This window comes from Oryzias latipes, chromosome 20 (genome assembly GCF_002234675.1).
Source record: "Oryzias latipes chromosome 20, ASM223467v1".
Lineage (NCBI taxonomy): Eukaryota > Metazoa > Chordata > Actinopteri > Beloniformes > Adrianichthyidae > Oryzias > Oryzias latipes.
In genome coordinates this window covers 16,448,589-16,473,705 of record NC_019878.2, presented here as the reverse complement: position 1 = coordinate 16,473,705, position 25,117 = coordinate 16,448,589, and the positions used below count along the sequence as shown (strand labels likewise).

The 25,117-nt window shown below is 40.4% G+C and overlaps 1 protein-coding gene across 13 annotated transcripts in view; it reads right to left on the bottom strand.

Moving 5' to 3' along the window:
* Nucleotides 1-203: 203 nt before the first annotated feature.
* The window catches only part of eya1 (EYA transcriptional coactivator and phosphatase 1), a 45,714-nt gene continuing 20,800 nt past the window's right edge, over nucleotides 204-25,117 (bottom strand). For all 13 annotated transcript variants that reach the window (XM_023950128.1, XM_023950127.1, XM_023950126.1 and 10 more), the window contains 7 exons: nucleotides 20,664-20,753; nucleotides 7,754-7,812; nucleotides 7,512-7,672; nucleotides 7,204-7,318; nucleotides 6,774-6,895; nucleotides 5,973-6,073; nucleotides 204-2,284 (listed from right to left, as the gene is read on the bottom strand). In XM_023950128.1, the coding sequence (XP_023805896.1) occupies nucleotides 2,204-2,284; nucleotides 5,973-6,073; nucleotides 6,774-6,895; nucleotides 7,204-7,318; nucleotides 7,512-7,672; nucleotides 7,754-7,812; nucleotides 20,664-20,753 (729 nt within the window). In that variant the 3' untranslated portion in view covers nucleotides 204-2,203. The remainder of the gene's footprint in view (nucleotides 2,285-5,972; nucleotides 6,074-6,773; nucleotides 6,896-7,203; nucleotides 7,319-7,511; nucleotides 7,673-7,753; nucleotides 7,813-20,663; nucleotides 20,754-25,117) is intronic.

Genomic DNA, 25,117 nt, shown 5'->3' with positions numbered 1-25,117 from the left:
GCCACCTGTTTTTTGTCCACAGACAGCTTGTATTCACCCATAAGGGCAGTTCTAAGAATTTTTTCACAAAAGGTCTGATTTGAATTTTTACCAATTTTACTTAAAATTACTTCTGCACCAACAGTTATCAAGAGATTACAGAAAACATTCTCATTCATAAAACTGAGTCCTAAAATGTAATAAAAAAAGAAGTAAAAAATTTGTAAGAGTTCATAAATCAGTTTTATTAATTTAAACACAGTCAAATAATAATGTCAAAAACATCTGTACACATATTTTGCAGACACAACAATCTTTTGCGTTTTCACAATGAGGCCCACATAGTGTAAAGTATTTCCAGTTTGCATTTATGATTGCAAATCAACATAAAAGCGTGCTGTTTGACTCTATAAAACATTTCCTCTATTTACCTACCATTACCTTGACCTAGCAGCAATATGTAGATACCCCAGAGTGCAGGGTTGTTTTTTTTAAAGGTCTGGGTGCATGTGGGTGGGGGTGGGGAGATCAGGGGAGATCATTTTGGGATAAAGGGGGTCTGTTCTGAGGGGAAAGAGATTCAAACTAAAGAAAAAAAAAAAAAAAGGAACAAGCCGACAGTGACCATGTGCAAAAGTGGGAGGTGGAGGTTAGAAACACAAGATGGTTTCTGTTTAAGAAATTCACAGTTGAAAGCACATGTCCTGTAAGTTCACAAACCCCGTAAAGTTAGTGGCTTTTCTCTTACTGCAATTTATGCCCCCCCACTCCACCCAACAGATGAAGACGCACTACTGAAAGGGATTCATGGATGCTGTGCTCAAAGGATGGTGGAGGGGGGGGTGTGGGGGCAGAACGCCTTGTCAATGTTGAAATAAAAACACAACATCATACAAAATTATGCCTGCTGTACAAGAGTTTTTTTTATAGTGCTTGTATAAAAGATAATAAAACCTATTCAAGCCTGCTTGTTTAAATATTCAAATTTGTCTTTTCATCGGCTCTCGGGAGGCAGAAACCATCATTAGAGAGGAGTCTGCTGTCGGGTCAGTGGGGTCAGGGCTGCAAGCTGGTGAAATGCAAGAAGGACACAGGTGGAGCTACCTTTCTGGTAAAAAACAACAACAACAACATGCTCTCTCTGTGTGAAATGTGTGTTTGAAAAGCGTTAATATGACAGAATGAAAGGAAAGGTCCTTGACATTTGACACCCATGCTTTTGGTCTTGACAAAACAATTGATCACATAATTCCATTATCTACATATTTTGTTTATCAAACGTCACTTGAACACATCAACACTTTAAGGTGTCGCGCAAGTTTGCGAGGGGATGTTTTTTTTTTTGCTGTACCTCCACTGAAAAGCATTGCCGCTTTTCAAGAGCGTGTACCTAAATGAATATAGGGAAGAACAGTCCAGTGATTACAAACTTACACACACAAAAATTTTCTTCTGTACACGATTGTCTCAGCGTTGTAAATAAATTTTTTTGCTAATTTTCTTAAATTATTAGAAAACCCCCATTTTTTTTGTTTCTTCCATTCAAGGTGGTGGAAATCAATAGTACTTTGTGAAAGGCACAAGTCTTTGTCATTGAGGTACCTTCCCCGTGGCGCCGTGCCACAAGTCTCTGTTCATAAATTAAAAGATTCCCGGGCCGACTCTTGACGGCGGAGCTTCGTCTGCTTCAAAGTGGGGAGATCAAATGAAGAAAACGGGAAGAGCAGACGGAGATGAAGCTAGAAGGATGCAGAAAAGTCACCAGCAGTAGTCGAGTTCTGTGGTGAGGTGAAGCGAGGCAGGCCCCTGCTTTCATCACAGGTGTGCACCCTGAACAAAGTCTCGGTACAAACCGGGGGAGGCCGTAAAACACTCTGACAGCCTCCGAAACTGACTGATTCACAGAAACCTAGGGCAAACAGCTGCTGCGTCATAAATTCACCGCTACCTTTCCTTCGGTTAGCAGAGGGAAAAGAAAAAACTGTTCTGGGTTAAAACGACGTGCGACTGTGTGTCAGCACGGTGACCGCACGCTCCGTTTTCCTCTCTCCTCGCCTTTTCTTCATTTGGAGTGAAAGACAGATGCCGGGCGGCAAAAAGGGGGGGCCTTTTTCCTGTCCGAGCCCTGGCGGCTGCAGCAAGCGTGGGACGGGGTCAAAGGGTGATGCAGAAAGGTTGCTTGATGTGCTGAGGCGCTGGGAGGTGTGGTGGTGGTGGTGCAGTGCTACAAATATTCCAGGTCTAGAGCGTGATGGAGGGCCATGAGGTCTGAGTGGCTGGAGATCCTCCAGAAGGGCATGTTGTGCTGTGAAGAGTTAAAAGAGAAAAATCATTTAAAAAACTTACTGAACTTTTATGGACAAGTGCATAAAAACCGCTTTGATCAGACAAAAATTACTTTCGATCATTTTTATTTCCGGTATTTATTTCCATTACTTTACCGCTGAATGAGGTAAATGATGGGGAAAAATGATTTAGATAAAAACAAAAAAAACATGTGGAAATTATTCTTTACCATTTCTGCGAGTTGGCCGCAATTCCTTTTTTTGTAAACAGTTTATTGTTTCTTTCATACATCATCATCACATTTACACTCTTTTCAGCCACCTTAAGCCAAGATCATGCATATACTAGTATCAGAAATAATAGTCACATGTAATAATAATAATAATAATAATAGTTATTTATTATTTAAAAAAGAAACGGAGTAGTAGATGTGTTCTTTCCCTCCTTCTCCTTAAGTATCTGCTGGTGGCGTTTTGACGTATTTAAGGAAGGGGGTCCATAATTTATAAAATTGTTCTTTTTAGCCTTTTATTGAGAATTTGACGTTTTCCAATTTTAACAAGACGTTTTGTTGCAGTGCTAAGACATTGATGATGGTGGAGTGGGCCTTTTTCAGAGTAGCAATATCTGACATTGTGCAATGACTGAGGTCAATGAAATCTTTTTTTTTTTTTTTTTTTTTTACTTGACTGACATCTTAACCTTGGTGTCAGGAATACAGAATGTTCCTGTGTGTGCACATGACTCAGTTTGGTATCAGAGTATGTTTGAAATTGCCCCAAAATAGGACTTCCTGAACTCTACAAGATTTGGGCATGATCAAAACATGTGGATGAGATTACAGGGAGATTGTGAGCATTGGTAACACCCGTCTATGATATTTAGGCATATTTCTGCTAGTCTGAATTTACTGTAGAGTGAATCGTGGACCACCTTAAATTGTATTAGTTGGCATTTTGTCCAAAATACTTTAAAACTAAAGTGGTCCCTCGAGAGAGTTATGTCCCGGAAATATTCCGCGATTGGTGAAATCCACAAAGTCACTGCACACTTTATACAGTTTTCTCTGACAAACATGATATTTTTACACTTTTTTCTCTTGTTTATTAATCTTTCAAAATTCAAACCTTCAAAGAAACATAAAAGCGCAGTATTATAGATTGAAAACAAAGATCTGCGATCGATTGAAGACTTATACAGATTTGGCAAACTGAACGCATTCTGAACATGAGACACGACACGGAGGAGATTGATTGAGAATGGTCTAGCTAATCAGGACGCGAAACAGTAAAAAAACAACAAAAAAAACATGCAAAATTGCACACACAAAAAAATCACAGTGACAGGTAAACTGTGATATAGCGAGGGTCCACTGCATTTCAGATTTTGTCTTCCAGATTTGTTAATGAATCATGGTTTTATATACTTAACTTATTTTTTAGGACTCTTTTAATGTCTTTTTATAGAATTTTTAAAACTGATGCTGGCATTTTTATTCTTAAAACACCAACGCTGCTCCTCTGCTTCTTCTATCTGTAAAAAATGAACTCTCCGGAGCTTCATCGTGTGGTTTTGCAGCGCTAAAAATGACCCGGTAGTTGTTTTTATCTTGAACACATGAACTTCCCACAGTGTCTCCTATTTTGAGCCTCCTGCCTGCAGTGTGTTTTTAGGATTGTGCAAATGAGCTGTTGTTCCCAAGCAGAGGATGGAGGGAGAAACCTGAGTCGCAGAGAATGAAAGAAGCTTGTCAGGTAGAGCCCTCCTCAGTGTGTGGAGCCCATTACCCTCCCCTTATCAAAGGTATGGCCTCTCCCAGGCATATGTTCCGCTTAGAAGAGCCTGCACTGACCCTTAAAAAGCTCTTTGCTTTTTGTTTTGTAAATTGTCTTTGCTTTTAAGTTTAAAAGCAGGAGATGTTATCTTAGCCTCCTCTCCCAGGCGACAGTAATAAGTGAAGACAGAATTGTTTCAGGATTGGGGATTTTTTCTGGGGAGGTGCAGGAATGAACGTTTGCTTTTGCTGTTCCACGCGGTGTCACGTCGGATATGCGCCTCCTGACGGGTGAAATTGTTTTGTTATTTCACCATCTCTCTGATGTTGACACAGAAACCTTTTACTTCATGGTGCGTCATGGGATTTTCACCACTTGGATGAAAAGAAAAAAAGAAAAAAAAACACCTTATCCTTCAATCAATGTCACACCCCAACAACTAATGACGGAGTGAAAATATTTGCATGTATTTCCAGAAATATCCCTCAAGACCACATTCCCAGGACTTGTTAGCTTTTCAAAACACAAAGCTGTAGGCTTACATTTGATCTCGGGCATGAGTCTTCCCTCTGCCTCATCACTCTGTGCTGACACTTGCTAAGTGTCTGACAAACAGCGGGGGAAAAAAAAGAAAGGAAGTCTTCATCCTGACAGCGAGGCTCAAGATGTCAGAAAAATGACCCCAAACAGCTAATTCATTTTCTCATGAATTTTCCCCCAATTCATCTGGTTTTACGTCCAAACTTGACAGAAAGGTTGGATTCACAAGACGAGTACGGTGGCCCTGAAGTGCAAATCACTCGACGCAAAAAAACATTTTAAAGATCACAATTTAAAATAAACAAATGTTTTAGAAATCAAAATATAATTCCAGAAAAATAATAAAAATGAAATGTTTTGGAAAACAAAAAGTAATTTCCTAAAATGAAATTTATAAAAAACGAAAAAAAAAACAAAAAAAAATGGAAACGTAAGGTCTTGTGGGAAGTCTCTGATTGGATGATGCTGTTAGATTTTTGACGTTTGCATTTTTTCAAATACGTCATCAGTCCTACCATTTGCAGTTGATTTTTTTGTTTCAGTTTTTAACATTTAATTAACTTTTTTCTCTGAAATGTTTTTATTTTTATGTTACGTAAACTAGAAGAGGTAGGTACTATGGGAAATTGCTGATTGGATGGTGTTTTTTAGCATTAAGAGATACTGAATCTGCTCCGTACTATTAATAAAACTTTTCTAAGTATGCGATATTGAAGCCGCAGTTGAAAAAAACTTAAAAGTCAAAAATCAAACGTCATCATCTAATCTGTGATGTCCCATGTTACTTCGTTTCCCGTTTTCTTGTTATGTTTTGTTTTTTAATATTTCATTTATATTTTAACATTTAATTTGTATTTTGTATCATTCTGTTTCTAAACTCTGTTTGGATTTCTAAAATGGACTGTCTTTTTAATTATTTGGTTTGCTTTTTTACTTGTGCTCTATGAAATGTTTTTTCGTTTGCACTTAGGGGCCACCGTAGGTCTGAGTTGTCTGCAGCGACACCTTTCTCTCCTCAATCAATCACGCCCTAACAAGCTCGTCATTGCAGCAAATATTCTAATCTCTTCCACCATGATTTTCCTTTATGTGTGCTGTATTTACGACGTGCCTTTGGCGTGCCTCAAAGGGTTTGTCTAAGATTACACATGCAGCATTCACGCTGCCTGGAGAACAAAGCAGGAATATATAATTATGCCCCCCCCTTCCCCCCGTTCGGTAAACCTGAGATGGCGGAGGAAGAGCACTGATTACACACTACAGACTCTCACTCTTGTACTTGGGTGAATGAAAAGAGGATAAACGAATAAAAGGCTGTTTAGCGCTGATTAATTGTTGGGACAGGTACAAAAAGAGGGGTGTTGTGATTATAGGAAGTGTGGAACATCGTACCTTTTTTGAGCCTTGCTCTTCTTCTACTCCATCTCCAACAACAATGTAAACAACTTTCCTCCCGAACCTTTGAATTACTCTCTCGAAGCAGCTCTCCTTTCCTGTGGAGAGGTTGAGGTCAGCCGAGTTTCTGGGACAAACACGCATGTAAAAACTAGCACTAAACAGTGAGTCGGCTCAGAAGCACATGGTGACAAAAGCCCTTTTGGAACAACATACTTGCAAAACAGAGGGGACTGTAAACACTGAATTCAGGAAAGAGACATGATAAGATCCTCCTTTAAATAAAGGCAATCTTAAAAGCGAGTCCCTCTCCTCCTGAAATTTGGGGCAAACAGACAAATCCTTCTTGCGCTCTACAGGGTTTTGAGGAGGGCTATCCTTTTCCCCGATTTGTGGTGATGGGCCTGAAAACGTTTGCGAGAGGGAGGCTCTGTGTTTATTTTGTATTTAAAACAGTGAAAAGAGGGAAGGTGGGAGGAAAAGTGGGGAGATGTGAGAAGGAAGAGGGGGGCATTGTGGCTCCGAAATGACATAAATGTGCAGAAGTGGTTTCATATGCAGAGATGGAGAAGCAGAGGCTCGGAGAGGCCCTGCTCCACGAAAATAATCCCAGACTGATTAGGACTGTTCCCTCAAAGAGGAACATCAACCTTCTCCGGTGTACAAATCTCCCACCCAATCCACGCCTCAGTCCTGTCACTTAGGTAGCATGCACGTCCTAAGTGTTTACCCTCACTAGAGTAGTATAATTCACGATGAGCAAAAAGCGGAGAAACATAAAGTACATGTTCAGTTTACCTATTTTGGTTGCACTATAAATATTTTCTATAGGAAAGACGACTCCCAAGCCGTAAAGCAGGACTTTAGCCAGGGCGGGGATGAGCTGTGTGGTGGTCACCAGGATATTCACACAGTTTGACCTATGGAGGCGAGCAAAACGTGAAATCCTTCAAAAATCACACAGGAGGAGGTCAAAGTAAACAGAATATAAGGACAAGGCAATGGATCAAATACTGCAAACTTGTCATACAGTGACTGATTGGCTCCCTTTTTAACCCGGATCTTCTAGCAGACTAATTTGTCAAATTTGGAAAAGACAGGCTGTGCAAATGTCAAATCCATAGTTTCTTTTTTTATTGCTCAGGAACAGAGTTGGCTTATCTACACCTCACAAGTTTATACATGTGCGGTGTGGGACTGGGTGTAATTTTCTCCACTAGAGTCCTACCTTGAGTGGATTAATGTTAGTGCTTTCAGTGCCAGTGTTAACCAGGAGTCCGTCAAGGCTTCAATTTCTGCTCGCAATTGCAACCAGGCTTCCCTTTTGGCTGGGCCCAGCAGACCTGAAGGCAGAGTAACGTTGTTTGGGTTGGAGCAGACGTCTGAATACCACTAAAACCTTTTGAATCGACTTTGGCTGTCAGAACAGACATGTACGTTTGAACACGGGCAGGCGCTCACGTAAAACAGTCAAACGACAGCACTCATCGAAGCTCAGCGGGTTTGTTCAGGGCAGCGCTGCTTGCTGGGGATTACCTCCGACGTTATTTTTGTAGGTGGTGTAGATTTCTTTTACTCGTCTGTAACGGAAGGCCAGTTTTCTCATCCAGTCCACGCCTCCGCGCACGCCTGTGGCCAGGCACAGGTTGGCACTGGTGGCAGCTGCATGGAAACCATCGGCGCTGAAGTTATACGTACTAAGACACAGAGAGAAGGGATCAATAAACATTAGAAGATTTGATCGAGACTTTCTTTATTATTTTAGAGTGAAGCAGTACCTTAGATCCTGGCCATTATCGTCAGAAGACACGTCGTCGATGTGTACCTGGTCACATTCCTGGAATACACAAAATATTGATCCTCATTTAGGAATGTTTTCATAAGAACTGGTTTAAAACTCCCAAACAATTCAGACTCATGGATAACTAATCAGACGTCTTCCTTGTTCAAGTACATGCAACTAATTTGCAAAAAAGGTCCCCCGTAGGAAGATGTGGTGACCAGAGTTCAATGTTCAATAGAATTCGTTTTGACTTCCGGATTGAAGCACATTTGAAGCCAGGTCAGTTCACTAAGTAACTGACAAAGTGTTTGTCACACAAGCAAGTCAGCCTTAATAGAGTTGGTTTAACTTCACAACAATATTAAATGTACTAAAGGTTTGACAGCAAAAACGTTTGACCTTTCTGGTTACATTTAATGCTCATAACACCTCAGCTCTCCGCTCTGAACTTTGCGGTGTCCAGCCAATGCATCTTTTACAGTCACCGTTTACCAGTACACCTTAACACCCCAATATGCATCATTAGAAAAAGAGAGTTACGATAAATAACAGAAATCCTCCTTATGGTCATTACAATTTATTCTTGTGCCATCTTTATTTAACAGAAAAAAAACAAACAAAAAACAGGAAGTGGTTTGAAAACCAAATTGCACCCACTGATGTAATAGCTGGTAAAATGAATATTGCCAGCTATAACTTGAGTTGAATATTTTCTGCGATGTTTTCAGTCTCTGATGTTGTTGTGAAGAAGGCTTTTCCTCTCTTCTTTTTTAAGTGTTTCCACTCATCAATGTGTATTTATGCAAAGCCTCTTAAGGTCTTCACACAGTTTTTTTTTTTTTTTTTTTTTAACCGAGCTGAAGTTTGGGTTTTGCTTGAGACATGTCAACCTGAAGATTGCTTTTTTTATTCATCCTATGGCAAATTTATTCTGGACAAAATTGTAGATTTTATAATGACCTTTTTTATTAGTTAGGATCTTTTAAACATGCACTATTTTGATCATGCCTGTTTTATACATGATGCAACTTTGTTCAGAAAACATTAGAAATCTACAGTAGACTTTTTATTAAGCACTCCAGTCTGACCTGGAGAAAACTTTATTCCTTTGATGATTGGTAAATGACTTAAACTTGTACTAATCCTTCTCACTGTAGGACAATGGACTTAATATTGTTTGGAAATTGTCTAATAAGCCATCCAAGTGCACCGGTGGGAGTCTTTTCTATTCGATAATTGCATTTTCCAGATCATATATTAAATATTTTGAGTGCAGTTTTTCCTGAAAAGTTGCTAAACTTCAGAACTGTAATTTTTTGCCATGGTCTGTGTAAAGTGCTTGAAGACCCTTTCCGATTAAAATCTTGTTTTTGGTGTTTTTCAACATGTTCTTGTGGCGTTTTTCACATAATGGAGGACATATATAAAAAAATAAGCAAAAATTGCTTATTTCTTAGCATTTCCTTATTCAAATTGTTGTAAATCAGGAAGAAACGAAAATATGTTTTTTTTAAAAGGGCGTATTTGTGACATAGAAAATACTTTGGGCAAAAATTTGGATGATATCTAAAGCATCTGATGCATCCACTTGTAGACGACTAGATCCATGTACGTCTTTGTTTTCCTTGTCAGAGCTGGCATCTGGCTAAAACCTTACCGCTGGATGGCATTAATATTTCTTGCCATTTTTGTTGAACCGGCAATGAGGTTGTGAGGATCTGTTGTAAGTTAGCGGGAGAAAGTGTAAACAGATTGATGATGGGAAGAGGTGCGCGGTTGCTTCATGCCAACGGTCCCACGCACAACTTAAAGGGAAATTTCTAATGAACTACTGCTTCTCTACGCAAACTATATCCCAGAAAATGAAAGTTTTTTTTTTCTTTATTTGAGCTAAAAATTTAATACTCATAATTAAAAGACCACTCGGAATTTCAACAATGATCAGAAGATAATCGGAGTGGGACTCGTCATTCTCTTCTTTTTTTGTTTTTGTTAACACTGCTGTAAATGTGTTTAGCAAACATATGCATACAGGCTGACTGGGACAGAAGTGTGTGTACCTGCTCCTGTTTTTTTTTTTTTTTATGAGTTTCACAAATACTCATTCATATATTCACCTTTTGTGAATGCCTGGCTCCTCCTGGGAAGGTAGAAGGATCCTGCGGCCCTTACTGGGTCCACCCTTACACAGTAACACAAACCAGACTTTCTGGTAAATGTAACATACTAGAAAAATTGAACCTGATGCTAACCGCCAATGAAATTATGACCTTTGATTGCTGCTGCGCCACACACCAACAAAGCCCCGGGGCCATGCAGCCAGCCGGCCAGTAAGGGAGCACAGGCGAAAGCGGAGAAAAAAAATCTGTTATTAGTTTTCCATTTATAGGAGCACTCTAGTGCCTCCCCCCATTTTTGCTCTTTACATCCCATCAGCCAGCCTGAAATGTGAGGGAGTGCTGCCTTGGCATGTAGATCAACATATTTCAGACCCAGCAAAGGAAAGATGGGGAAGCTGTTGGCTTTTTGCTAAAAGTTTAGGCTTCCAGACTCATGCAATGCTAACTTTTACATCTGTTTCAGTTAGCTGTAATCTGGTGTGAATAACAGAAAGAGCATTTGATACGACTAAAGCAGACTGTTGCTTTTGTAAGACGCAGATTATACGTGGTGCAACACAACTGCCAAAAAGTTTGTCTCACCTGTTTAAAGTTATCTGGGAAAATACAATTTCTCGAGGAAACTGAAACATGAGGAAGAGAATTCCTCCTGTGGAGAATGAAAAATTTGTTCCAATATTTTGAGCTTTTTAATTAAGTTTCATCCGGTTATTAAGACACCTTAACATAGAGAGAGCTTCCTAGATGTAAGTCAATCTAACTGAGGCCAAATGCTGACGTTATTACATTCCTGTCTAATGCTGGAGCAGGGTAAGGGTAAGGGCTTTGGACCGTAAACCTCTTTTATTTTACTGGTTCCCCTCTGAACAAATTTTTCATCTCCCTGGATTTGTGGAGCGAGGGAGGGAAGAAGGACGCGAGGAGAAACTCAAACCAGCTGTTCTTTAACAGAATTAAAATCTTGACCCCCAACCCCAGCTCTAATGCAGCCATTCTCTTGCCAAGCCTCTCCCAGCAAGCCCCAAGATCCAAAAAGGAAAAGACTTTGACCCTGTGACCCCGGTCCCCTCCTCTCCGGGGCTCCAGCACCCCGATAAGGGGGCGGAAGGGTATGGAGGTGGGGAGGGGGGAAAGCAATGGGGAAAAGCTGGGAGTCCAACGTGACCTCACATGGAGCGAGCTCCGAGCATTTCAGAAGATGGACTACCAACTGACGTGGGGTGCAGGCTGGGGCTTGTTGCTCTGTTGGCCTAATCTGTTCCCAGACGCTCACTAACTGATCTTTAATAGCAGAAGAAAAGCAGCAATTTGTCTCAATCTGAAGACAAGATGCCGACACATCTATGCCAATTTACATTCATCAACAATATCTAGAACAGATTTGAACCAGAATGAAAAATTTAGATTTAATTTTTTAATTGGAGAACGTATATTTGTTTGTTTGGAAAGATGACAAGCAAACTTTTCACCAGAAAAGTCCCCTTTTTTTCATAGAAGTTACTGGAAGGCTTCTAATATTAAGTAATTATCCATTAAAAAATCCAACACAATCAGCTCCTGCCATTTCTTTCAGTGCAATGGCACAGGACCCTTCACCTCCACCCAATTGGCATAATGTTCTAAATGGTGTCCTGTCTGTTTGTACCTTGTTAACAATGGCTGCCATGTTTGTTCTGCCCACATAATTTCTTTCTCTTTGTGTGTGACAGGCAGCAAGGACAAAACAGGTGTTTGACAGCAATACTGTTCACAGTGTTAATTATAGACCAGTTTAATTACCTACAGCCCAAAACACAGTCACAGGCCTCATAATTAGGCCTAAACGCCGCACATAAAGGGTGAAACCTGCTTTTCTATGGACTCCAAGTGAGACACAGTACTGTTATAGACTGTTGGAATTTTTTACAATGTCTGCAACATTCAAATTTATTTTATACAACTGTGACAATAAAGATTTGAATTAGTTAACATCTTGGGGGGAAAATTGTCAAAACGAGTAGCTTCATGTAAAGAAAAAAAACACTACCACAAACATTCTAATAGGTTAAGAAAGTGGTCTAAATCTAATGAGTTTTTTTTACATTTTTGTAGATACAATTGCCTCATTTTTCTATGTTTGATTTAAAGATCCACTCCAATGAAAACATGTTTCTGATGTTTCTAACTATGTTAATGTTTATAATTTTGGCTAAAAACGGCATGATCATGATTAAAAGACCACTGGGAACACTTTTAAAATTGATCAAAAGATGATCGGAGTGGGTCTTTAAGTGTAGCCCTTTTGAAGAGTTTTCCGTTAAGCTTAAAGTCATGCTACAATATCTCCATTATTTGAGTTCAGATGATGACAATATCCATAAAGAGTCTTCATTCTTTGTGTAAAATGGACTTGCTGTTTTAATGCTCTTGAACTTGAAGCCAAAACTGATTGTAAGACATTCTCCTTCAGGATTTTCAGCTTCTATCCATCATGGTTGAGTTTTTAAGCGAAATAAACTACAAAAACACCACAAACCATTACACTACCACCACCAAGCTTAATATTTTTTCATATTTTTTTCCATGAATTTTTGTCAGCCATATGCTAGATATAACAGGCTAAACATCTTCCAAAGATGTATTTTTCCCAGTGGTCATTCCAACTTTAAAGATGTGGCAAATGGTTTTGTGTCTGTGTGATGAGTGGGACTCTTTGCCTTAGAACTCTCTCTTTGGTTTCTTGTAAAATAGCACTCTTATTGTTGACTTATGAACACAGGCCTTAGCTGGCTTAAGTGAGACCTGCTGTTCTTCAAATGCTGTTCTGGATTCTTATGACGTCACAAATGAGTCAACCTTTTGCTCTTGGACTCGTTTTGGTTAAAATTGTTTGTGGAGAAAGTCTCTAACTGGCTCTTTGGAGTCCCAAAGACTTAAAAAGGATTTTATTATCCTTTCTCATAAATTCTACTTTCATACTCACACTGCAGATGACAAATCCTTACCCCATTGGCAAATTTTCTTTAAATAAGCAAGTAAAATCTGCCAATGGGGTAAGAAAAATGGTCTTACCAAGAATTCCTTTTTTTAAGAAAGAAATTCCTATCACTAAGGTGTGTTTTCTCAAAGGATTATTTTGCTATTGAAAACCTTCTTGACAGGATTATTTTTCTTGCAAGGCAGAAAATAAGAGCATTTTCTTCTTGAAACAAGGATCTTCTTACTTTCTTAAGGTTCGGTTTTTGCAGTGCAGCTGTTTTTGAATTCCTTTAGAAATATTGTTTGATATGTTTCAGTCTGCCACACAGCTTCTACTGAAAGGATTCATTGGTCTTCTTTCATTAAAATAAATCACTAAATTGTTTTCTACAGTACTTGTTCAGGTTTACAATTCAAATCTTTATTCTCTTCCTCTCGGCCAGGGAATCTTTGGATGACTACATTTTGTTTCATGATGTAAAGATGCGTCATAAATCTCCCTGTGAAAGTCTGTGTTAACTGGGAATAAAAAGAAGGAGAGCTGGAAGAATGAGCAGACTCCAACTGTTACTATTCCCAGCTGGGGCTGGTATAAACCTCTGCACCGGCTTCCTGGTAGGATTTGGAGAGCTAATAGAGGAGGTAGCTGCGGGTAATGCCGTACAGTAACTCTCACACATAGTCATTAAGAGCCACTTCTAAGGGCCTCATAAACACCACAGAGCCATGAGAGCAGGTCAAAGCCGATAGAATGGAAAGAAACTCCATAAGGTGCTGGATTTTACTGTTCAGACTAACATTTTGGAATTTGACAAATAAACACCTGGTAGATGAATTGCAGGTAAAAAAGAACGAAAGTGGGAGAATAGTTAAAGCCGCCTCATGATGACGTAACGCCTGATGTTAGAGTTAAAGGGAACAGTCAGAAGAAGGAAAATAACAGAGGAAACGGACTGAAGAAGCTGCATTTGTGGCCCATCCAGGGACAGTCTGAGAATGTCTCGGTACTGTTTGAACATCTCTTTTTTTTCTAGTACATCTCCCTGTCGTCTACTCACTGAGAAAACAATGGTTTCTTTAAAACTTACAACAACCTCTAACTCACACCAGATGTTCCAACCATACCACAGAAGAAAGACTCTACCAGATGCTGGCACAAAAACTACTTGTATAATTCTGTAAAGTTCATCACCGCAATTGTTATTATTCTTTTATTTCTTGGCTTTCATTAAAGCCTGTTCCGTTCAGGACAGAACAAAAATGCACAAGAATTCAGGACAGGATGCTTCTGCCCCAAGATGCTTCCATCTCTACATCATCCCCTCTTCTGTCTCTGTCAATGTGTTGAAAACCTGTCACTGGGGAGGAAGTTATCAGAGCCCTCTTTGTTCCCTCGGCATCTGTCGTTAAGCAATCAGCGGTGATGGCCCGAGTCTTCCTGTAGCCCTGGAAAGAGCTCAGAGTGGTGACTGCAGCAGTCAGTGGTGGGGAGAAGAAAGACGGGCTCCTCTGAAAAGCATGCCACTAAAACAAGGTGGACAATGTTAACCCCCCGCCAGAGTTGTTTTACCCGGAGAAGATCTAGGTCACAGTTGTACTACCTATTGTAGGCCCCTCCCTCCCAGGTGGGAGAGAGATGGTGTGAGTGACAGCTATCATCACAAAATCCTCAGTGACCCTGCAGGCTAAAGCCATGTGAAAAAGTCTCGTCCACGGTTCGCAGGTTCTCAGTCCTGCCACTCTACCGGCATAGGCTGTCATCCACCCCCCCTTGCCTGTGACCCCCAGCAACTTCCTTCTCCGTTCCCACCACAGGCACCCCTGTGCGGGGGGGGGGGGGGGGGGGGGGGGGGGTGATTATCTGGGGGTCAAACACAGGATGTGGGCAACAATGGGAGAGTTCTTCAAGCCCACTTCATTCCAATCCACAGTCTGTGCTTGAACAGTCACGGAATTCAAACAGCGCTGCCAAACAAAGCACAGGTACGCAGCAGTCCGTGCTGATTTTACTAAATAAATAAATGGAGAGAGAAAAAAAAATCGCTATCAGGAGAAAGGTAAACGTTTTTAAAAAAAACAAACTGTGTTTCAACAAATATGGTCCTTAAACTCTGCGTCTGCAAGCTGAGAAAATAAAGGTAGAACACCCAACAGGTAGACGGTGAAACGCACACATTTGTAATGTGAGACAGATGAGCTGGTGCTCATTATTTCCTAATTTTGGCGTTTCACATCCAAACCGCTCCTCAAGGTGAGCAATATTAGGTGCAATATCAAATCTCAGTCACTTCAGCATTTTTCCTTGGGAAGTATCCACAAAGAAACTGTTTGTTTCTGCCAAGTGGACTGTTGTTCAGACAAATCCAGGCAGGTTTCGGTTCTTTTTCTTTAAAAAAAAAAAAAAAAAAAGAAAAATGTGGTGAGTAGGTGCTGCACCTCTCTCTTTAATGCCTGTGGAAGAAGATCTAAGATATCATCATTTCTCACCAAACAGCAATGCCATATTTTCCAAGCACCCTCAGCCTTTATACGTGTGGTGAATTGTGGGTAGTGGGTGAGGGTGATGTGGTGCTCTACAGGCTGTCGGAGGGGTTTTAAAACATTTCTGTAATCCTTTCAAAGAACCTCCTCCTTTAGACTCTGCAGAGTAATGACAGTAAACCTGGCAAAGCTAACAAGCACATCAAAAAAATCCACCAAAAAAGGTTTTTTAGAGCAGTGGTCCCCAACCTGTTTCAGGCCACAAATCGGTTTAATGTCAAACAATATTTTCACTGATTGGCCTGTACTAGTTTGAAGTGGGTGTCTTCTTTATAAAATGTTTTTTATTTCCAGTTTCCCTCAACTTTTGAGGGTAAGGTTTACTCTAATTCCCTGTAAAATATCTGCAGCAAGTTTAAACTGTATTTGTACACTATATTTAGTGCAGGAACTATTAAAATATGATAATAATTTTCCCCTTAACCAATAACTCTCAAAGTGGAAACTAAAATAGTAGATACCTACTTCAACCTCATCCGACTTTTAAAGTGAGATGGATAAATACAAAATAACAAAACGATTACTAAAACTGGTATTTTATAACTTTAATAATAAATGTGAATCCCCGCAACTTTATTAGCAGCATTCTTAACATTAGAAGCCAGTTGCTGAATATTACGCACTTTTATTTTAATGAGTGGGAGGAGCTGTTGCAAGACACCTGTTTTTTCTCTGTATTTTATTATTTTGAAGTTGAAGGCTTTTTTTACTGTTTCTTCACCGACTCTTCTCTGAGAAAAGAAATTTTCCATGAAAGTTTGTTTTTTGTAAACTTTGTTAGCCAGGGGTGTCAAGTTAGCAGTCGGTGCAACCGCTTTAAGAAAGTAGCAGATGCATCGACACGTGACCGAGCAACTTGATATGCAACAAGAATGAGTCAGATGTGGTCGGGAGAAACCAGTGTTTTCCAAAATAAAACTTCCTTTAGAATCAGATTAGAAATAAAAAGGGAAAAAATGTAGGTTGGGGTTTTCTCCTGTGCACCCTGGTACTAATTGTGGTACAAACCGTGGTTGGGGAACACTGTTTTAGACAAAAAAAAAACAAAAAACTTCCAAATAATCAGTCGTGGTAATTTGCACCAACTCAAAACTATGTGCTAAATCACTTTAATCAAAAATAAATCTAAATCCTTGGGTACCTTCTGACAGGAAATAAAATGGTAGAAACGTAAATAGCAGGAAAACATAATAAAGCTACCAGTTTTTTTAAACGACATACTCTGACTCTCTGCTGTAAGGTATAAAACCAAAAGTGCTGGTTCCAAACCAGGAGCCTCTGGAGAGCCATTTCAGTCGAAGGCAAAGGTAACCGTGCATTTCACAGCATCTCTCATTAACAGGCAGCCCCTGGGTGAGAGTGACAGGGGAGGTTTCAACCCCGTGACTTCAAGCTGGGAGCTATAAAAGGTAGCCAGCCTGCAGGGTTACAGCCGCACTACACAGGTAAGTGTGTGCAGACGTTTGTGCACACCTCCATGGGCATTTGTAAAGCATGCACGTGCCTGCGTGTTAGACATTGCAGCGCCACATGTTTTGAGCGCATATGTACATGTGTCTCACACAGCACGGATGCAACAGAGGACTCATTTAAAATGTTCCCACCTTTAGAGACCTCTCACCCTGTGAGCAGTGTGCCCCCGTGGCCTTTATTCTCAAGACACAGAGGGTTGTTTTCTCATCCGAGCAGGCAGGAGACGGCAGTCCCTGTACCCCACTGAGAGGGGATCACAGGGGGCTCGACCAGCCAGAGAGAGGCCCCCGGTTCCCACATACTGCTCAGCATCAAAGTTTGGGCTGCAGCAACACACCTATAGTAAACTCACACCCCGACTCACAGCAGAGCTGTCAGTCTTGGGGGTGAAGTCAGCCTCCGTGGCCTTCATTATACACATCACTTTAAACCATCAGTTAACTTGGCGTGAGGCCCTGTATCGCAGCTCCCACATGAAAATGACGAGCTTTGCTGTTCAGTTTGAAATTTGACACGACGAGATTCATCGCTTCTGCTATTGAAATACCACTTCTTTAATGTGGAAAAATTAATACGCTGATCACTTGAACAGCGATCACATTGCTTTGAATTACTGTCCTAATACTAGCTTGGCTGAGAGCGTTTTTGACTGTAAAAACCGATTGTGCTGTGAATACAATCCCACACTCGTCCTTTCAAGGGCTGAGCAGCAAATGGTCGATCGATAGAGATCGGTGTGTTTGGTGAAGACCCATCTGAACAAAAGAGAACAAAAAAAAAAAAAGAGGACCGATCCAAAGAAAAAAATGTTGGAGGAAAAAGATGGAGAGAAAAGGAGAGACACATAAGGGTGAAACTGATCCCTGTTGACCCCTTTGGCATGCCCTCTTTCTTTTTATGACTTTCCCCCGAATCATCACTCACCAGCTCTATCAACACAGTCCAGCCTCCACTCACACACATTTGCACTTAAACGCGCACAGCAAGCTAGGACTAGCGCTTCTACTGCGGCCACTCTAGACAATATTAGATTTACAAATTTCAGAGCCGTTGCTAGCTTCAGGGTGCTTTGGAAAAAAAAATGAAAAAACTTTATATATTTAGAAGAAGCATTGAGTCCAAACAGTGTTGGGATGGAATTAAAACAAAAGCTGCACACAAACTATAGCAGTTTCTATTTGATTCTTTATGTGGACGTTGGCAGGACGACAGTGTTAGGACGCTGATGGACGGCTTGCACAGCGTCACGCTAGTAAGTCTGCACCTGTGTTTCTGCACAACCTCTGGGGGTCTCCCTTTATGGCTTCGACTAAATTAGATGGGCCATATGCATTTCTGCACATGCTTAGATACATAACTGCTGCTGGATGTGGTATTTATAGTGGAACTCTATTTAGCTGTATCATAGATGGAAGACTGTAAATCAGCAAAGAGGAAACACAACTGGTTAGGCATTGCTGAGAACTGGCACTTAACACTCAGACCAGACTGGCTTAGTTTAAGAGGGGAGATCAATATGCCTTTGAGAGAATGTCACTCCTCCTCTGTTATGATCATTAATGACAATCACTGCAGCGTCTGCAGAAACGTCTCCACTGTGGACGTTTTGAGCCTTCAATTAACCTTTTTTTTATTTTTAGTCGGCACGTCAAAAATAAAATCAAAATCTTTTCAGTCTTAACAGAAAATCTTAGAATTTTGTCATTTGATCAGAAAAAAAATGCAGAAGTTCTCCTAGTGTTTTCATGTACAGCCTGAGCTGTCAATTCATCTCTTAGTAAACTCGTGAATTTTTTTTTTAAAAACTCCTAATATCGCATAAATCGTGATTAATTAATTATAAAGAATTTAGCGCGTTTTCTTTTTTAATCCATTAATTTCTGAAAATGCAAACCTGGTCAGGACATGTTCCCACATATTCTCGTTACTTGGGAAAGAAAGAAATATTAAATCAAATATAAGTACTTTAATGTTGTTACTTTTTAAGTTTAAATCGCTTTTCACAAAAAGCGGACTATTCAAAACACGGTGCGACGCATTGTCATGGTAACGGCTACAGCGCCTGCACCGACCCTGCTCTGCCACTCTGCTAAACATCATCATGCGTTAAACAAAGCATCATTTCAGAGGGAAAGTTCACCTTCTACTGCTAGTTTTTGTCCTGATAATTAAGCAAAAGCTTGTTTCAAAGAAATAAAGTCTAAATATTCCATTCCTCCTGTGTCACCTCCTTGTGTCTCATTTCCACCTTCTTTTATTCTCTTCTCTCTTTTTCTTCTGCTGCATTCCCCAGTCTTTATCAAATTCACCAAAGGTTAAAGGAAACTATAGAATAACTCATGTCTTTTTCTGTCTGGCTGTTGTGATAAACTGTGGAATAAGGTATATAAGCATATGTATTATGGTAGTAATAGGAAGTGTGTGGTCAACATTTTTGGGAATTGCTCAGAAAAATGTTCCAACTATGTTTTTGGTGTGGTAAATAAGAGGACCCTCGACTTGATGTTTTCTTTTTTTATTTAACTAGTTAATTATTAGAGGTTAAAAAACATTATAAAAAGCTGGAAGTCTGTTATAAAAAATAAAAAAATAAAAAAATAAAGCTACCTTTTTTGTTGTTATTTTTAGCTTTTTTTTACTGTGCCACAATGTCACGGACTTAAATGAAAATACCTCAAAATGAGGCTTTTCACAGCATTTATTATGTTAAAGTAAAAATAGATTTATTAGATTAATTAATAACAAGTCATAAATAATTAATCACACAAAAAAGTGCTTTTTAGTCTGGTCATAAACTGCCTTTTTTGTAATAATTAGGGCAAATTTACAAACTAAGGTGCAGACGAGATTCTACACAGCCAGAGCATAAGGAAATATTTAACCATCCTATTGCATCCCATTAACTTTGATCATGACTGTTTTTGGACCACGGTCAGTTTAAAAAAAAAAAAATTCCCTCCTCTTGTGTTTGCTTCATGTAACGCGGCCGAACACGGCAGTGAGTAATGAGACTTGGCAGACCAGCCACAGATCTCTTCACACTTAAGTATCAAACAAAACATTTCCTCTCCTGTGAGATCAGCTTAAAGCAGAAGACAAGGGAGAAGTGGAGAGGTGGTAGGATCAGATTCAGCTGGATAAAGAGGGTGAGAGGAAGAAGTACGGTTAGGCATCAGGAAAGAAAAACTCAGTAAAACAAAGGTGGACATGGATCTGTACGGGAATTCCAGGTTATAATTCAGCTATGTCATCAATGAATGAGCAAATCTGGTAGGACTTTTTTTTCTGTACAGACTGTAAGCATCCTTTTCCCACAACAGACTGCTTCACCTTTCTTAGTGAAGCAGACACAAAAACGCCTCCCTACCCCTCAGGGGAAGATTTTACACTGGCTGTACATGAATCAGAGGGGCAAAGAAGCATGAGAGGGGAGACGGCGAGGGATTTCAAGCTGTGACGAAAGGATCCGTGGTGTAGGTGGACAGCGACACCAAGCACACAGCATGACACAAAGTCAGACAGAGCCGCCACAGAAACACTAGAGCCTGACAAATTGCACCCGCTGCCATGGGAGTGGGAAGGGGGTGGAGGTGGGGGCAGGGCCGGTGACCCAGAAGACTGACAGCACATGTAAAATTCATGGTATCCCATGGGCCCTGCTGCAATACATTACCACATTTGGATGGGTGACTATGGGGCTGTTGCTTCTGCTTCTCCCTAACAGATAGTTTTGCGTCTTCTGCCGCAAAAGTTCACACCAGTCATTCCTGCCGACTCGAAACACACCAGAGTAGGGTACAGAAATAAACTCACCTCCAAGTCATTAAAGAATAAATGTGTGTCGGCCAAGTTGAAGATCATTTCTTCCATCCTCAGGCCTAAAGACACAGATGTCGGTGGATCCTGCAAAACAAGCAAAATGTATTAAATTCTCCTCTGAGATTCAAGCAAGATAGATTGATTGAGTACTTTATTAATCCCGAGGGAACGTGCAAGTCTATCCATTGCTCCAAATACACACAATATTTAATTAATCAACTACCTTTTGTTTGTTTGCAACAGCAATCAAGCAAATTATGCAAGACAGTAGGTAATGATATTTACAGTGAGTCACTTAATTAACACGGAATCTCTTTGAATTCCACAGCGGGTATTCCCATAAAAGCAGAGTTTAGGCGGACTTCAGAGGTTCGGCCTCGCTTTACGAGCCTCAGAAAGGAACCAGAATAGTCATCAGAAATGCCACAGACTAGAATGAATGCTGTAAAAGCATGTCTGTAGTCAGGAGGGTTGGTCGATTAGAAGAATTGAGGTCACAGCCACATCGTAAATAGACCTTTCCCTGAATACTCGTGCTGATGCATCACTAGTTTGCTCCTTAGTAATATAAATCTTTCTTCCTTACGTTTTTTCTTTGAAACCTTATGAGCTTCTGCAATTTTAAGACATACAACTTAAAAAGACATCCAGCTTATTTAAAAAAAATGCACTGATGTAATGAAGCAATTTTTCTTCCCTTAAATCCTGATCTCTGTCAGTAATGTGACACATGCTGTAATGGTGATATGGTTGCACTGTTTGTAAGATAATACCTCAAAAGGAGTGAACTAGACTGTAAATAGTTAATGAGACGGTGACAACTGGTGCGATTCTTCCTTTAAAGGGACAATGATGAGGCGAAAAGTCTCTAGTGCAATTTCAGGAGGACAACTGTAAATGATTTAATGTGGGTAGCAAGCGTTACACAAATACATTTTGAGCTGGAAAGATAGATGTGCTTCAGAAAATCATTATAAGTTTTGTTTCTCACAAAAAAAAAAAGATATTTAAAATGTGTTGCCAAAGTGCAAAAAAGTATTTTCCTAGTCTTTTGTGTTGGGGCCACCCAAATTTATCCCCAAATCTCTAATTAGTAAATTGTGTTCAACAAAAAAAGACAATAGAGAGGGGGTCCCTGCAGCTGCGTTTAAGACGACCCAGGCAGTACCAGAAGCAGGGATTACAGAGTTAAACCACCTAAAGACACACCTGAGCTTTCCGCTGATTAGCTGTCACATCCCACAATGCTTATGTTTTCACCAAAATGACAGAGAACAAACCACACAAGAAGAGCTCAATCCCCACTTTTTTCCTTTCTTGTAACCTCCCAGTTTGAATCAGTCTTTCAGTAAGAATTCTTTAAAAACAATTAACCTCCTGCACCATTGGGTTTGCATCTAAATCTTCCCAGCCTCTTCCGCTGTCGGCTGTTGTGCCAACGTGGCCTAGTTTGGTGGGAAAAAGGCTGTTCTCTGTGGCGCAAGTGAATCCTTCCAATTAAATCTAAACAATCAGTCAGCGAGGGAGTTAAGAATACAAGCAGGCCAGAAGGCCAAAGTGCTGCTGCTGTCAGAGCTCCAGCACCACCTGTCCAGGGATGTCAGTGCTTGGAGGGGGGGACAAGTCCCCCTTCCCTCTGAGCCCCTTAGCAATGACACCCCCACCACATGCCCCCCACCCACTTTAAGCTCTAGTCAGTCCAATGGTGGCACAGCTGGCCTCAGCCATCAGCTTTATGGGGGTGAGCTGCCTTGATGCCAATTAAAACGGCTGATAAGAACAGCGGCGTGTTTATGTGGGTAGGAGTCAGAGAGAGTGGGTGGGAGGTCACGGCGACTGAGAGAAAGTGTAGATGTGCACACACTCAGATACACATCTATTTATAGTTAACTAAAGCTAGTGAGGAAGGAAAACTGTTTTGCAACTTTTTTTTTATTTATGCTACTTAGATGGAGGAGATATAAAGGATGGGATGGAGGAGAGAACGGGTGGTTGTTACGGTGGACAAGCAGTTTCAGGGGGATGCTGGCCTGCTTGACTTTCTTTTTTGAGGTAGTTTACAGATTGACGTTTCTGATAAGCCATGTGCTCTGCGGTTGTTGAGAACAAGCCTATCTCCTTCTCGTGGGTTTGCTTTAATTTGATCATGTCAACAGGCTGAAGCTTGGCAAACGCAAGAAAAAAATAAGCAAAGGAAAAAGACTGAATAAAATGGACTAAGTAGGTTTTACATCCTATATGACGCCGGATTTACACATGCCCATCTGTGTTGGGTCTACTTTATGCTGGGTGGGAAGACCTTTTCACAACCTGTCTCTGTTGCGTCTCCTGTCTGTCCCCCCAGGCTCCCGGAGGAGTGGTTTGTCTTGTCACCCTGTGACGAGTAGTTCATCCAAAACTTTGGTAATCAGGCCCCTTGCCCTCTCCTTCTTCACTTAAGGCCGTGTCACACAGCCACCGTGTACATTTTACGCATATTGCATGGATGTAAAATGGTCATACGTGAATATACGTGACAAAAGTAAGAAAAGTTGTGGTCTTTAAATAAAATCTTCACAGATGTTTTGTACAAATGAAGCATGCAAAGAATACGTAAATCAACTTAGAACATGAACAGTGTTTGATTTTTGCGCTGTTTATATGTAATTCACTAGTGATTTGTGGGCCAATCATGTAATGTTAGCTTGATATGTGCGCCGTATACGCGATATAAAAATTATCAGTTATCAGTATAAAGGCATGAAAAGTCTCTTAGACATATTGTGGATGTACATGGAACAATTGTGGAAAGCCACAAATTTGCGTTTGCATCTCACAAAAAGATTTACGTATTGATTTCTTATAAACTAAGTAATAGAAGCGTAAACTGCGTAACTCTCGAAAGACCAAAAATTTTGCTCAAAAACGATTTCACGTAAAGACCTGTCCGCCAAAACCCTCGACGGACATCTGCTCACGTAGACGAATGACGAACGCAAGACTTCTGAGTTATGTACATCACGCATGAACCTTGAAAGAATTTCGTACGTGGAAAATGCACAAAATGTAAGCAGTGGCCGTGCCACAAGGTCTAAAGTTCTTGTAAAATGCATGTTTTATGTCATAAATGTTAACCTTTTGTCCGTGGCAAAAATGAATGGCGGTGTTTTCTGCAGTGTTACCGTGCGTTATCGTGAGGACACGTCACCTTAAATATAAAATAAGATTTTATAAATTATTATTTTGAAAGTACAACGGCAGTTTTTATTTTGAAATCCTGTTTCGATTTTCTCAGTTTTTTTAGCTGTAAAATCAAAAATTGTGAAAGTCCTGCATAAAGATTGCGTTGCGTTGTGAAGAGACGGATGTCAGACACAGATATGATGGAGGCGATGAAAACATTTCCATTGATCAAGAAATGTTCTATATTTTGTGTCAACAAAACGCAACATTGACGCACTGCAGTGTAAATCAGCCTTAAAGTGTAATGGAATGGCCCTTATACAATCAGGAGTGTTTCCTGTTTGAGAGGAGCACACCGGAGAACCCTATGGGTGTGTGTTTATGTGTGTGCAGTGAGAGGCCTTCATCGCAGAGCTGCAGCTCCCTAAGCCTCTGCTCTCCCTATAACCAGCATGAGAATAAAGCAAATAAACAGTGGAGGGTCGCGGGGCAGCCCTCCTTCACCCCAGAAACAAAACAGTGCCCCCATCAAACACCCCCTTATAGCAGAACAAAGGCTCAGACCACGGGCCGCAGACGCTAAGCTCTGTGACACATGAGGAGCAATATGTCATTTTAAGAGTTCAAAAACCAGACCGATTCAGAGCCAAAACATTTGCTGCTTTAAAATGCAGATAAAAGACCAAAAAAAAAGTATTTTATTTCTTTAAGCATGTATTCCAACTCTATGATAAAAGCAGGGATTCTAAAGGCTATATGCAGCTTATGACCTCCCAAAAACCATGAGAATAAGATTTTGCCTTATTTCCCGAATTGTTTGTTTTGAAAGTTTAAATTTAGAGAAGCAATTTACATGAAACAACAAACAGCTAAGCCTGGAAAAGTAAAGTCTTTTCCAGAGACATGGGATAAAGAATGACCTTCCAATGCACAAACAAATAACTTTGGATTCATACGCACACACTATACGCACACACTTTTCTATATATAAACTATTTTTTCTTAATTCAAAATAGGCAGATTGGAGGGAAATTTCAGTGTTTTATTTGAACTGATTGACATTTGATGGACTCATACTTTTGCCTCTGTCCCCGGGGAGATCCCAGCTTGAAAAGGATGGATTGAGAAGCACTTAATTAAACTAACGATGTGGCATTTCTGAAGAGAAAGGAACACTCAAGATGTGTCAATAGACAGACAGAGTGCAACTGTTGTGAGGCCCTACAGCTGAGCCCCGGGCAGCCATGCATAGCTCCAACAGCTGCACAGAGCAGTCAAATACTTGC